The 13,900-nt window shown below is 45.9% G+C and overlaps 1 protein-coding gene across 1 annotated transcript in view; it reads left to right on the top strand.

The window, feature by feature from the left end:
* Positions 1-7,062: 7,062 nt before the first annotated feature.
* The window catches only part of fam32a (family with sequence similarity 32 member A), a 28,805-nt gene continuing 21,967 nt past the window's right edge, over positions 7,063-13,900 (top strand). Inside the window, exons 1-2 of the mRNA XM_060846221.1 lie at positions 7,063-7,254; positions 13,444-13,603. Coding sequence (XP_060702204.1) covers positions 7,184-7,254; positions 13,444-13,603 — 231 coding nt within the window. The 5' untranslated portion in view covers positions 7,063-7,183. The remainder of the gene's footprint in view (positions 7,255-13,443; positions 13,604-13,900) is intronic.

Below are 13,900 nucleotides of genomic sequence, written 5' to 3'. Positions count from 1 at the left end.
GCTAACTTTACTAACATATCTCATCTCGCTATCGTGACCTTTCAGCTTCAACCTTACTCTGCTAATTAGTGAAAAAGAATTCCACAGACTCCTTGCAACAGATCACCAGTGAACTTCATGCTTTAACCCTTCCCATGCTTTCATGCTCTTTACTTTCCATATTCCCCCCTTTGAAATCGACTGGTCTCATCTGGAGAAAGAAGACAATAGGCTCAGTCCCTCTTGTGCCCAATTCAAACAATGTAGGTCCCAACACAGACTAAATAATTTTTGGATTCTGAGACTTAAAGGGTTCTTTCTCCATCCCTGGCATCCCTTGGGCCAAAAACCTGTCCTCCAATAATCAGAGCAGGAAAAAAGACCCAAGATCCTTCACAATCTAGGACCCGCACGTTCTTCAGAAGTATCATCGATGTCCCCACATGGCGATATTCCTCGCAGCATGACAGTCGTCAGGTCATAATAGTAGAGCTTAGTTCAGCACAAAGCTGACTATGACATAGCATCAAGCTGTGCGTATGACAATATAACTACCTCGTGTAGGAGCATTACACAGGCACAGCTGCCACTCCAGGCAGCGGGCAGTGTTGGGCGCAACCCTCCTTTCTTACCACACAGCCACCACATATCTGCCAGTGGGATGTGTTGAGAATTTAAGATATCCCCAAGTGTGGTGTCCACCTCTAGTTCAATCGTATTCCTGCAAAGACCCTTAAAATAGCCGACTGGTATGGAGCCATTTCGCTTAAAGCATTCAAAACTCAAATCTTCCTGTGTCCTGAAAGCAACCATGGGGAATGTGTAATTAGTCTTACTGGTGGACCCCGGGTTACTTAGCCACACCACCGTTAGAGTTGCTGTCTGCCCACATCATCCTGCTGATAGAACGTAGAGGCCTGAAGTAGGAAGCACCAAAAGGGGTAATGGGATTGCCTGTAAGTTGATGAATCATACTGAATAAGACGTCGGCTAGAGTGCTGCAAACACCATTGAGTACAGGTGGTCGAGTTGTAAGGCATAGGGACAACATAGTATGATGGGGTCACCTTAGTACACAAGAAACAGTCCTGTTTAGCCATCATTACAGCCATGTAGTTTGTTCATTGATATTAGTGATTGTCACGGCCGTGTACCCATGTTAGGGCAGCAAGGTCTGCACTTCTAATACATCTTTGCCTCCTAGCCTGAGTGATCCTGTCCAGGTTTGCCAAGTTAATGATCTCCAAGTCTGCGTATGCAGGCCTGGCATCAGAGAGGGTGATATTAGCAGCGTCCCCCATATTTTCCCCATTCCCGCTGCCAGGAGAAGAGCTATGCTCCACATCTCCATTTCTATTATTTCTGAAATGATCAGTATCCCCAAGAACTGCACCTGTACCATGTTCAGAACCCTGCTGAGGGGTACTAGCCTCCTGTGTGCCCTGCCTGTGTCCAAGTTCCTCAGCCTCAGCTCCACTTACCTCAGTGTTCGACTCAGTTTGTGCTGGTGGGAGAGCTTTAGTATAATGATTAAGGTAGTACCATATGTGCCATCCTTCCACTTGGATGGCGGTAGGTGATGCCTTAGCCACTACGAAAGGTCCCTCTCTCCTCGGCTCATTCCAGCGTCTTCGAAAGACTCACACGTGCACCCAATCCCTAGGTTTAATAGGTCCTTCCTCGTTCCCTTTGTGTTTCCCGCAGGTGGATAATCTCAAGTATCAGAGTTAGTTGCTGCATATATTGCTTAAGTTCTCAGCTTAACCACTCCAAGCTAGGCCCTTTGTATGGGCCTCTCCACCTGGGCGTAAGTCTACCTGTGAGCAGCTCATGTGGTATTAGATTGGTTATGCAATTAGTCTGCATGCGATAACTCATTAGAGCCAGCGGCAGCGCATCAACCCAGTTAAGGTTGGTGCTTGTGCAGATTTTGTTTAATTTGGCTTTCAATGTCCCATTAATCCTTTCCACCATACCCTGTGACTGGGGATGATACACGCACCCAACCTCTGTTTGATCCTCAAAGACTGCAGCACCAACTTAACTACTTTCTGAATGAAGGCAGACCCATTGTCTGAACTAATTTCCAATGGGATACCAAACCTTGGGATAACTTCATTTGTCAGAATTTTTACTACTGTCCCAGCTCCTGCATCTTTAGAAGGTACAGCTTTTACCCATCGGCTAAACCGATCTGTCACCACTAACGTACCTTTTCCCTCTCACCTCTTTTATCATGTTCATGTAGTCAATTACTAAATGCTTAAATGGCCCTTCAGGCACTGGTATGTGTCCTATAGGGGTTGTTATCCCTTTCTTAATAATATATTGCACACACACCTCACATTGTGACAATAAATAGTCCACTGAAACCTGCAGGTATGGTGACCAGAAACCATCCCGTTTTATCTTCCTTAGCACTTCCCCTCACACACACACCAATCCATGCGCCTCTGAAATAAGAATTGAAAACAATGGGGTGTGTGCTACCCATAAACCTTCCTATGTGGATAATAAACCTTCTTGATGCTGCCTAGCGCCCCTCTGCTTCCATAGTGTTTGCTCAGTCAAGGTAGCCCTCCCCTGTATTTCAATAAAGTCCTCTAACGTCGGTTCTGGATCTATCCGCACCTGAGGCGCAATAACAGATGAAGAACTAACCAGAGCTATCTTAGCCACTTCATCTGCTGCCTGATTACTTCTTGTCACCACATCACTGCCTTTTCTGTGTGCTTGGCAGTTAATGATATCTAGTGCCTTTGGCTTCATCATTGCAGTCGTCAATTCTACATTCTGCTGGCAGTGTTGTATGGGATCCCCATTACTCTACTTAAAGCCTCTTTGCTTCCACACTGCCCCAAACAAGTGGCATACCCCATGTGCATAAGCCAAATCAGTATAAATGTCAGCTTTATTACCCTCCAACATTTCACAGGCTGCCGTAAATGCCTTAAGTTCAGCCAACTGAGTTGAACATGGCTGTGGGCAAGTTTCCAGTTTGATTGTCCTATGCTGGGACTCATCCTGCATGATTCCCGTCACAATCCCTATAGTGGAGGGAGAGAGAGAGAGAGGGAGGAGAGAGAGGGGAGGGAGGGAGGGGGGGAAGACGGGGGGGGGAGATAGGGGTGAGGAGAGGAGAGAGGGGGGAGAGGGGGTTGGGGGGGGGGGGGGAGATGCCCCAAATGAATCTGCTTTGTTTACTTGCTTTGAGTTAACTTTTGGACATGAAGTGAAATTAATTAAAGAGAAATTGACAGGACCAAAATTGGCGGTGTCACACTTGGATTATGTATCAGAGGTGAGGAGAGATTAAATTGAGCAGGTGATTCAGCTAAACAGCATCTGAAAAGGGCACAGCATAGAATGAAGCAGGTGGCAGATAAGAACTCTGAAATGCAGACATTTTCCCATGGAGATGACATATTAGTATTGTTACCAGTGATAGAAGGCCCTTTCAAAGCCAGGTTTAGTGGTCTCTGCCAAATTGGGAAAAGTTGAGTCAGATGAACTATCTGGTAAAGATTCCAGATAGGAAAAAACTGTATCAGGTATGTCATGTGAATATGTTGAAACCTGATTATAATAGGGAAAAAGAACTGGGGAAAAAGGTGTTAGTTACTGCCCTGCAGAGTGAAAAATCAAATCCAGGTGTTGTGGAATTTGATGTGCCTCCAAATACGTTAAACAATGAGGAAGTCCTTGAGGTATGGGATAGGTTAGAACATTATCTGTCTGAGGAGCAAAGAACGCAGTTGAATAGTTTGTTACAGCAGTATGAGGACATATGCAGGAGGAAGATGGGGAGGATTAATGCTGTTGTGCATAAGGTAGACATAGGGAATGCTGTTCCGATAAAACAACACACCATAGGCTTAATCCGTTCAAAGCCAGACAAGTCAAGGAAGTGGAGGTGATGCTCGACGAAGATATCATTGAGCCGAGTCAGAGTGAATGGAGTTCTCCAATTGTCTTAGTTCCCAAACCTGACAAGACTCAACAATTTGTGTGGACCATCAGAGGGTCAACACCATAACAAAATTGGACTCATTCCCAAAACTGAGATTGGAGGACTGTGTCAAGAAAGTTGGTCAAACCAGTTACGTCACAAAGTTATACTTACTGCAGAGTTACTGGGAGGTACTTTTATCAGAAAAAGCAAAATAAATTTCTGTATTTGTAACCTCAAGTGGGCTATATCAATTCAAAGTGATGCCTTTTGGAATGAAGAACACACCCACCACATTCCAAAGACTCATGAACAGAGTTGTTGTTGGGTTAACAAACTATGCAGTCTATTTGGACAATGTAGTGATCTTTAGTGAGTCCTGGAAAGATCAGGTTGTACAGTTGGCAGAGCTGTTTGAACAATTAAGAGAAGCAAACTTACAGAAACCTGAATTCGCAAAAGCAGAGGTGACTTTCTTGGGACATAACATCGGTCATGGAAGGTGACTCCAAGGAACGCAAAGATGAAGGCAATCGAGGAATTTCCAAAGCCAACCTCGAAGAAAGTGGTGCTTCAAGTTTTGGGACTAAGCAGATTCTACGGAAATGTGTTCCAAACTTCAGCAGCATCGTGGCACCGTTAAATGATTTGCTGGAGAAGAACACAAAATTTCGGTGGACAGAACAATGCCTGCAGGCATTTGACAATTTAAAAGCAATATTAACCACCGCACCAGTTTTGGTTATGCCAAACTTTTTGAAACCCTTCAAAGTTGCAATTGATGCTAGTGAAATAGGAGTTGGAATTGTGTTGCTGCAGGAAGATGCTAATGGAATTGAACTGCCAGTTGGTTACCTTTCAAAGAAACACAACACATATCAGAGAAAATATTCTATGATCAAAAAAAAGTTATTGAGTTTGGTACTGGGCTTACAATATTTTAATGTTTATGTCACAAACAATGTATTGGAGACTGTTGTGGACACAGATCACATTCCTGTTACATTCTTGGAATGCTTTAAAGACAAGAATGTGAGACTATTTCATTGGACTCTTATGTTATACACTTTTAATTTACAAATCGTACATGTTGCGGGTCATAAGAATGTGATAGCAGATGCGTTATCGTGACTTTAACGAATAAAGTATCGATGAGATTGAATAGATTCCAATGTTATATATGTGTGTGTGTGCAGAAGTTAATATGAACTCAGATTAATGTCCTATGTATGTCATGGTAATAGAGTTAAGAATTAGAAAAATAATGAAGCCATCTTTTCATTATGATGGTCCATTTTCACTTCAGGGTCAGTATATTGTTATAAAGTGGGAGGTAAGACAAAGGAGACTCACAGTGTAGATTGTTGTTTAATATTCACTTTTGGAGTTAAAAATAAATTGTTAATTTTATATAGTGGAATTTGGGTAGTTCTCTGTCAATCATACTTTAACAGATTACAAGTCGAGGTGAGCTTTTCTGTGTGTTTGGTTTTAAATTAGCAGAAAGGTTTACATCGTGTCGGAACAATGTGGATTTCAGTAAGGCCTTTGATGAGGTTCCACGTGGTGGGCCACTCTGGAGGGTTAGATTGCATGGAATCCAGGGTGAGCTGGCAAATTGGATATATAATTGGCTGGAAGATAGGAAGCAGAGGGTAATAGTGGAACTGTTGAACTGGAGGCCTGTGACTAGTGGAGTGCCTCAGGGGTCACTACTGGGCCAATTGCTGTTTCTAATCTATATCAGTGATTAGGATAATCGTGTAAAAGGCCTGATTAGTAAGTTTGCTGACGACACTAAAATAGGCAGTATCGTGGACAGTGAGGAAGGTTATCAGAATTTGCAGCAGGACGTTGATCAGCTGGGGTTGTGGGCTGAGAAGTGGCAAATAGAATTTAATATAGGTAATTGTGAGGTCTTGTATGTTGGAAAGTCAAGTCAACGTAGAAGTTTCATCATGAATGGTAGGGCCTTAAAGGAATCCAGTGGAACAGAGGGACCTTGGAGTTCAGGTGCACAGTTCTCTGAAAGTGGAGTCACAGGTGGACAGGGCAGTGAAGAAGGCTGTTGGCACACTGGCCTTCATCAGTAAGGGCTTCTCATATAGAAGTTGGGAAGTTATGTTGCAGTTGTACAGGATATTGGTGAGACCACACTTGGAGTATTGTGTTTTATTTTGGTCACCTTGCTATAAGAAGGATTTCAATGCAGGAATCAACAGGAATGCTTCATCCAAAGGCTCACTGAAGATATTATTTAGTAAGGTGACAAAACATCTGAACACGAACCTTCCAGCTCAATGTGCAAACCTACACCCACATCCATAGGAAGGATGTTATTAAACTGGAAAGAATGCAGAAAAAATTTACAAGGATGTTGCCAGGATTCAAGTATCTGAGTTATAGGATGAAGTTGGACAAGCAAGGACTTTTTCTTCAAGTGTAGGCAATTGAAGGGGGGGGGGGGGGGGGAACGGGAATCTTATAGAGGTGTTTAAGATCATGAAAGGTATGGATAGGGGGAAGTGCACTCAGTCTTTTTCCCAGGGTTGGGGAATCAAGGGCTAGCAGGTATCAGTTTAAATTTAGAGGCAAAAGAATTAAAGGGAACCTGAGGGGCAACATTTTCACATAGTGAGTGGTATGTATAAGCTTCTAATAGAAGTGGTTGAGGCAGGTACATCAAAAACATTTAAAAGGCATTTGGACAAATACATGGATAGTAAAGGTTTGGAAGGATATGGGCTAAGTGCTGGGAAATGGTGTTAGTGTGGATGGACAGTTTGTTCGGCTTGGACCAGTTCGAGCCAAAGGGCCTGTCTCCTTGCTGTAGAATTCTATGACTCTAAGAAGAGGAGATGTTTATTATTTCTCTCTCTGAGAGAATTCTCACAATCTAAAGGTAGATACCCTGAAGGTACACTGTCTGTGTATTTATCTTTCTGGAGCATTTTTCTTTTTCCTCTCAGGGTGATTATCTCACTAACTCTGTATATTTCTCGTTCTCTCTTTATTTCTATTTATTTCTCTCCCCCCCCCCCCCCGTCATTATTTCTCCCCCCCCATTATTTCTCTCCCCCCTCCCCCATTATTTCTCCCCCCCCCCCATTATTTCTCTCCCCCCTCCCCCGCACTCTCTGTGTCCCTCCCCGGGTGAGGAGGGTGTGTTGGGCCTCCGCCCCATCTCCCTCTCCCTGACGGTGTGTGCCGGCGGTCAGTCTCTCCTCTCTCTGTCAGTCTGGTTGCGGGAGGCCGATGGCTGAGTACCAGGCGGTGCAGGGCGGCGCGCTCAAGCTCAAAGGAGTCTCCGACCTGGGCGTCAAAAGGTGAGACCGCGGGCGGAGGGAGCGGCAAGGCGGCCCGGGGCCCAACTCCGACCCGGGGCTCGGGGCCCAACTCCGTCGCGGGGCCCAGCGCCAGACTCCCGGGAATTTCACAGGAAAGGCCTCGGTCTCGAAGAAATTGCTTCCAGGGACATTGTCAGATTCTGGAACTGTATCCCGAGGGAATGCGGCACTGTCGGAGGGTCAGTGCTGAGGGTGTGCCGCACTGTCGGAGGGTCAGTGCTGAGGGAGTGCGGCACTGTCGGAGGGTCAGTGCTGAGGGAGTGCCGCTCTGTCGGAGGGTCAGTGCTGAGGGTGTGCCGCACTGTCGGAGGGTCAGTGCTGAGGGAGTGCGGCACTGTCGGAGGGTCTGTGCTGAGGGAGTGCGGCACTGTCGGAGGGTCAGTGCTGAGGGAGTGCCGCTCTGTCGGAGGGTCTGTGCTGAGGGAGTGCGGCACTGTCGGAGGGTCAGTGCTGAGGGAGTGGTGCACATTCGGAGGGTCTGTGCTGAGGGAGTGCTGCTCTGCCTGAGTGGCAGTGCTGAGGAAGTGCCGCACTGTCGGAGGGTCAGTGCCGAGGTGTTGCCGCACTGTCGGAGGGTCAGTGCCGAGGTGGTGCCGCACTGTCGGATGGTCAGTTTGAGGGAGTATCACATTGTCGGAGGGTCAGTGCTGAGGGAGTGCCACTCTGTCAGAGGGGCAGTGCTGAGGGAATGGGCAGTGTCGGAGGGTCAGTGCTGAGGACGTGCCGCATTGTCAGAGGGGCAGTGGTAAGCGAGTGCCACACTGTCGGAGGGTCAGTGCTGAGGGAATATCACGCTGTCGGAGGGTCAGTGCTGAGGTATTGCCACGCTGTTAGAGGGTCAGTACTGAGGGAGTGTCGGAGGGTCAACGCTGAGGGAGTGGGCACTGTCGGAAGGTCAGTACTGAGGGAGTGCAGTCCTGTCGGATGGTCAGCATTGAGGGACTTCAGCACTGTCGGAGGGTCAGTGCTGTGGGAGTGCCACACTGTCGGAGGGTTGATGCTGAGCAAGTGTCACACTGTCGGAGGGCCAGCGCTCGGGATGTGCCGCACTGTCGGAGAGTCAGTGCTTAGGGAGTGGGCACTGTCGGCAGTTCAGCGCTGAGGGAGTGGGCACTGTCGGGAGGTCAGTACTGAGGGAGTGCAGCACTGTCGGAGGATCAGTGCTGAGGAATTGTCACACTGTCAGAGGATCAGTGCTGAGGGAGCTCTGCACTGTCGGAGGGTCAGTGCCGAGGTGGTGCCGCACTGTCGGAGGGTCAGTGCCGAGGTGGTGCCGCACTGTCGAAGGGTCAGTGCCGAGGTGGTGCCGCACTGTCGAAGGGTCAGTGCCGAGGTGGTGCCGCACTGTCGGAGGGTCAGTGCTGAGGTGGTGCCGCACTGTCGAAGGTTCAGTGCTGAGGACGTGTCACACTGTTGGAGGGTCAGTGCTGAGGGAATGCCACACTGTCAGAGGGTCAGTACTGAGGGAGTGGGCACTGTCGGAAGGTCAGTACAGAGGGAGTGCAGTCCTGTCGGACGGTCAGCGTTGAGGGACTGCAGCACTGTCGGAGGGTCAGTGCTGTGGGAGTGCCCCACTGTCGGAGGGTTGGTGCTGAGCAAGTGTCACACTGTCAGAGGGCCAGCGCTCGGGATGTGCCGCACTGTCGGCGAGTCAGCGCTGAGGGAGTGGGCACTGTCGGCGAGTCAGCGCTGAGGGAGTGGGCACTGTCGGCGAGTCAGCGCTGAGGGAGTGGGCACTGTCGGCGAGTCAGCGCTGAGGGAGTGGGCACAGTCAGCACGTCAGCGCTGAGGGAGTGGGCACAGTCGGCACGTCAGCGCTGAGGGAGTGCAGCACCGTCGGAGGATCAGCGCTGAGGAAGTGTCACACTGTCAGAGGATCAGCGCTGAGAGAGTGCCGTACTGTCAGAGGGCCAGTGCTGAGGGAGCTCTGCACTGTTGGAGGGTCAGTACCGAGGTGGTGCTGCACTGTCGGAGGTTCAGTGCTGAGGACGTGTCACACTGTTGGAGGGTCAGTACTGAGGGAGTGCCGCACTGTCGGATGGTCAATATGAGGGAGTACCACATTGTCGGAGGGTCAGTGCTGAGGAAGTGCCGCACTGTCGGATGGTCAGCACTGAGGGAGTGGGCACTGTCGGAAGATCAGTACTGAGGGAGTGCCGCACTGTTGGAGGGTCAGCGCTGAGGGAGTGCCGCGCTGTTGGAGCACTGCATTGTCGGAGGGTCAGTACTGAGGGAGTGCCACACTGTCAGTTGGTCACTGCTGAGGGAGCGGCACTGTCGGAGGGTCAGCGCTGAGGGGGTGCTGTGTTGTCGGAGGTACAGCTGTATTTATTAAATCCAAAAGTCTTTAAAAGTACTTGCAATGTGGTTTAATGCATTTTTAATGTCCCAATCTGTCTTCCCTTTACACACTTCTGTTAAATCAATGTTTCCTTTCTAGATTGTATTCTGCCAAAACTCTTTGCTGGATATTTTGTTCTTCTAAAATTCCATCTGTTAATCATCTGTCCAGTCTTCTCACCTGTCTGTTTCCTGGTGGAAATGTTTGAGATTGTCTTACTGGTTTTCTCTCCTCCAAATATAGGGCAGCACATAAATAACAAATCTCGTTAGTGATCTAGAACCAAACTACACCAATGCAGTGTTCAAATTATCTAGGCATGTTACTTAGTTTACTGAATTACAAAATAGTTGTAGCACATTGTTTTTTTTTTAAAAAGTCCTCGTTTCAGGCAGCACTGTTTTTGTTCAGCCAGATTTCAGACACTGCCTATTTTCCAATATCCATGTCGTTTGTGTATACCAGAACCAACATCACTTTAACTGATCCTAAACACCATTATCATCCTTGTCAATGAAATATAATCATTTTACACAAGTTGTTGTTTTTGAACCAATGTTTTTATCCAAACTGATGCTGACTCCCTCTCACCCGAAGCTTTGTGACTTGGATGTGACGGATACTTGTTAATCTGAAATTAAAATAGTAACTTCTGGAGATTTGCAGCAACTATTGCAGGGAAGAACAGAATGAAGTCATTAAGCTGTAATCGGAATTGTTGAATGAAGAATTCAGTGTAAACCCCAGAAAAAGCAATACATTTCATGAGATTGTTATCTGTACTGATATAAAATTCATTGCTGTTCATACAAACACAAATGTTTAATAGTTTCTCCCATTACCTGGACCTGGACATAAATAAATAAAACGGAATTGTTGCTGGGTTTGACATCTCATAGCATGGATCATGAGACATGCCTTTGTACATTTAGATTTTCTTTATTCTTTTGCAGAAAGAGGGAGCTTTAATGTTTCAGAAGCCAAGCAGGGCATCTTGAGTAAATACAGCAAGCATCTATATATATCTTAACCAATCAAATTGGACTTTTGAGGAATTAACATTCAGAAGGAAAAATTCTCAAGTGAGTGAAATTGTTGTTAAATGAGATACAGAAAGAAACTAATGCGAACAAATAAACAATAAGATTGAGAGAGGAGGGAAAGGAGTAGATTGGAAAAATGTAAAAGGCAATCATCAGAAGTTAGAGATTCAATTTTGCCAATCAAAACACAGTGTGTTGCAACTTTTGAGAGTTGTGTTAACTGTTTGCTTTAGCTGTCCTCTGCTTTGGTAACACGTGCGCATTATTTACAGAGGATAGTATTAACCCTGGCATTTTGACAGGATAATGTGACCCATAATATTTTGTCCTCTATTTTTGTTCTTTTTTGTACATCTATATTAGTTTAATTGAGATTTTACAAATATTTGGCAGATAGAAAGCCAGATTTGCGGTTAGTCCGTTTACCGCATCTGGACCTTGAATTGCTAGCTGGAATGCTGCTCAGAAATTTTGTAAACAGTTGATGCAGTCTTCCTAAAAGTACACGTTCAAATTTACTGTGTCCACAGGAAATCTGCTCAGATTGGAATGGGATCCTGGGGCTGAAGATATTTAAGATGGAGATGAGAGGCCCTTCCTGTGGCACTGAGGTAGAGTCCCTATCCCTGAACCAGGAGGCCTGGGTTCAAGTCCCATCTGCACCACAGATGTGTTATAGCGTCTCTGAACAGGTTGATGAGGAAAATTGGTTAATTTTTTTTAAAGGTTTTTTTTAACCTTTTGACATCATAAATCTTTGGAACAATTTTTCCCAGAGAATGGTTGCAAATTGGCAAATTGGTTGAGTATTTTTAAGGTATAGTTAGGTTTCTGACTAACAAGGGAGGCAAGGTTTTGGGGGTAGGTGGGAATGTGGAGTTGATTTTATTGGATGGTCGAGTAGACTCAAGGGCTAAATGACCTACTCCAGCTCCTAATTCAAATGCATGTTTGTCTATCCTTCTGCTCTTTTCTTTAAATGATATGTTTTAGCCCTCATTGTTTTCTATAGAGTCATAGAGATGTACAGCACAGAAACAGACTCTCTGATCCAACCCGTCCATGCCAACTCAATCTAGTCCTACCTGCCAGCACCCGGCCCTTTTCCCTCCAAACTCTTCCTATTCATATACCCATCCAAATGCCTCTTAAATGTTGCAATTGTACCAGCCTCCACCACTTCCTCTGGCAGCTCATTCCATACACGTACCACCCTCTGCGTGAAAAAGGTCTCTTTTATATCTTTCCCCTCTCACCCTAAACCTATGCCCTCTAGTTCTGGACTCCCCGACCCCAGGGAAAAGACTTTTTCTATTTATCCTATCCATGTCCCTCATAATTTTGTAAACCTTTTATAAGGTCACCCGTCAGCCTCCGATGCTCCAGGGAAAACAGCCCCAGCCTGTTCAGCCTCTTTTTATAGCTCAAATCCTCCAACCTTGGCAACATCTTTGTAAATCTTTTCTGAACCTTTTCAAGTTTCACAACATTTTTCCGATAGGAAGAAGACCAGAATGGCACACCATATTCCAACAGTGGCCTAACCAATGTCCTGTACAGCCGCAACATGACCTACCAACTCCTGTACTCAATACCACGACCAATAAAGGAAAGCATACCAAACGTCGTCTTCACTGTCCTATCTACCTGCAACTCCACTTTCAAGGAGCTATGAACCTGCACTCCAAGGTCTCTTTGTTCAGCAACACTCCCTAGGACCTTGCCATTAAGTGTATAATTCCTGCTAAGGTTTGCTTTCCCAACATGCAGCACCTCGCATTTATCTGAATTAAACTCAATTTGCCACTTCTCAGCCTATTGGCCCATCTGGTCCAGATCCTGTTGTAATCTGAGGTAACCCTCTTTGCTGTCCACTACACCTCCAATTTTGGTGTCATCTGCAAACTTACTAACTGTACCTCTTATAGAGTCATAGTCTGAATCATTTATATAAATGACAAAAAGTAGACACACTGTAAGTCTAATCTAATCTAATCTAGAGGACCCAGGAGAGGATTTGTTTCTGGAGCTTCACCTGAAGCCATAGAGTTGTACAACATGGAAACAGACCTTTTGGCCCACCTTGTCTATCCCAACCATCATAGAATCAAAGATCCCCACAGTGTGGAAACAGGCCATTCGGCCCAACAAGTCCACATAAGCCCTCTGACCAGCATCCCAACCAGACCCATTCCTCTACTCGATCCCTGTAACCTTACATTTCCCTTGGCTAATGCACCTAACCTACACATCCTTGAACACTGTAGGCAATTCAGCATGGCCAATGCACTTACCTTGCACATCTTTCGAGTGTGGGAAGAAACTGATGCACTTGGAGGAAAACTATGCCAGATGAACTAAATTAATCTAGTCCTATCGGTCAGCACTTGGCGCATATCCCTCCGATTCATGTACCCTCCAGCTGCCTTTTAAATGTTGTCATTGTACCAGCCTCCACCATGTACAGAATGAGCTGACAGAGGACATGCACCACCCTTTGCAAGAATAGGATCCTTTTAAAGTGTTTCCCCATCATTTTAAATCTATGCCCTTTAGCTTTGGACTCCCCTACCCTTGGAAAAAGACCTTTGCTGTTTGAAGTCAGAGCTCCTTCCCCTTTCTCTCTTCCCCCAACCCTGTCCTCTATGCATCTACCACTCTTATTTCATTGGAATATCACTTCCCTTATTACTAATCTGTGCACCTTGTTTCCCTCATAATCCTCAATTTTCAAGACAAGTGCTAAAAATCTGGATTTTTTGTGTGTGTTTTTTTTAATAACAGGAAGAAAAAGAAAAGTAAAGAAAGTAAAAAAATGCTGCAACAGATCATCTCAAATCAGAAACAGCACATGGTGAGAGAGGAGGCAGGAGAACATAAGCGAGTAGCTGTGGATAAAAGAACTCCAGCGCAGAAGGCGTTTGATAAGATGCAGGAGAAGCGGGTGAGTTGTTGCACCTGATAAGTATAGGGAAATTTATTGACAGTTCACAGCTCTTCATTGTATGTCTACAACATTAGTGTTTCAGTTCTGAGCCATTTGAACATGCATGAAAAAAGTGACCATGTCAATTGCGTCAACTTGTCTCCTGAAAGAATCATTTTATTTCAGGATATGGATGTTGCTGGTATGGTCAGCATTCTTAATTTCCTTGAACTGAATGGCTTATTTGGATACTTTTGAGGGCAGTTCAGAATCAATCATGTTAAAGTTGGTCTGGAATGACATGCTGGCCAGACC

This window comes from Hemiscyllium ocellatum, chromosome 28 (genome assembly GCF_020745735.1).
Source record: "Hemiscyllium ocellatum isolate sHemOce1 chromosome 28, sHemOce1.pat.X.cur, whole genome shotgun sequence".
NCBI classification, from domain to species: domain Eukaryota; kingdom Metazoa; phylum Chordata; class Chondrichthyes; order Orectolobiformes; family Hemiscylliidae; genus Hemiscyllium; species Hemiscyllium ocellatum.
This window is presented reverse-complemented; position numbering and strand designations above follow the sequence as displayed.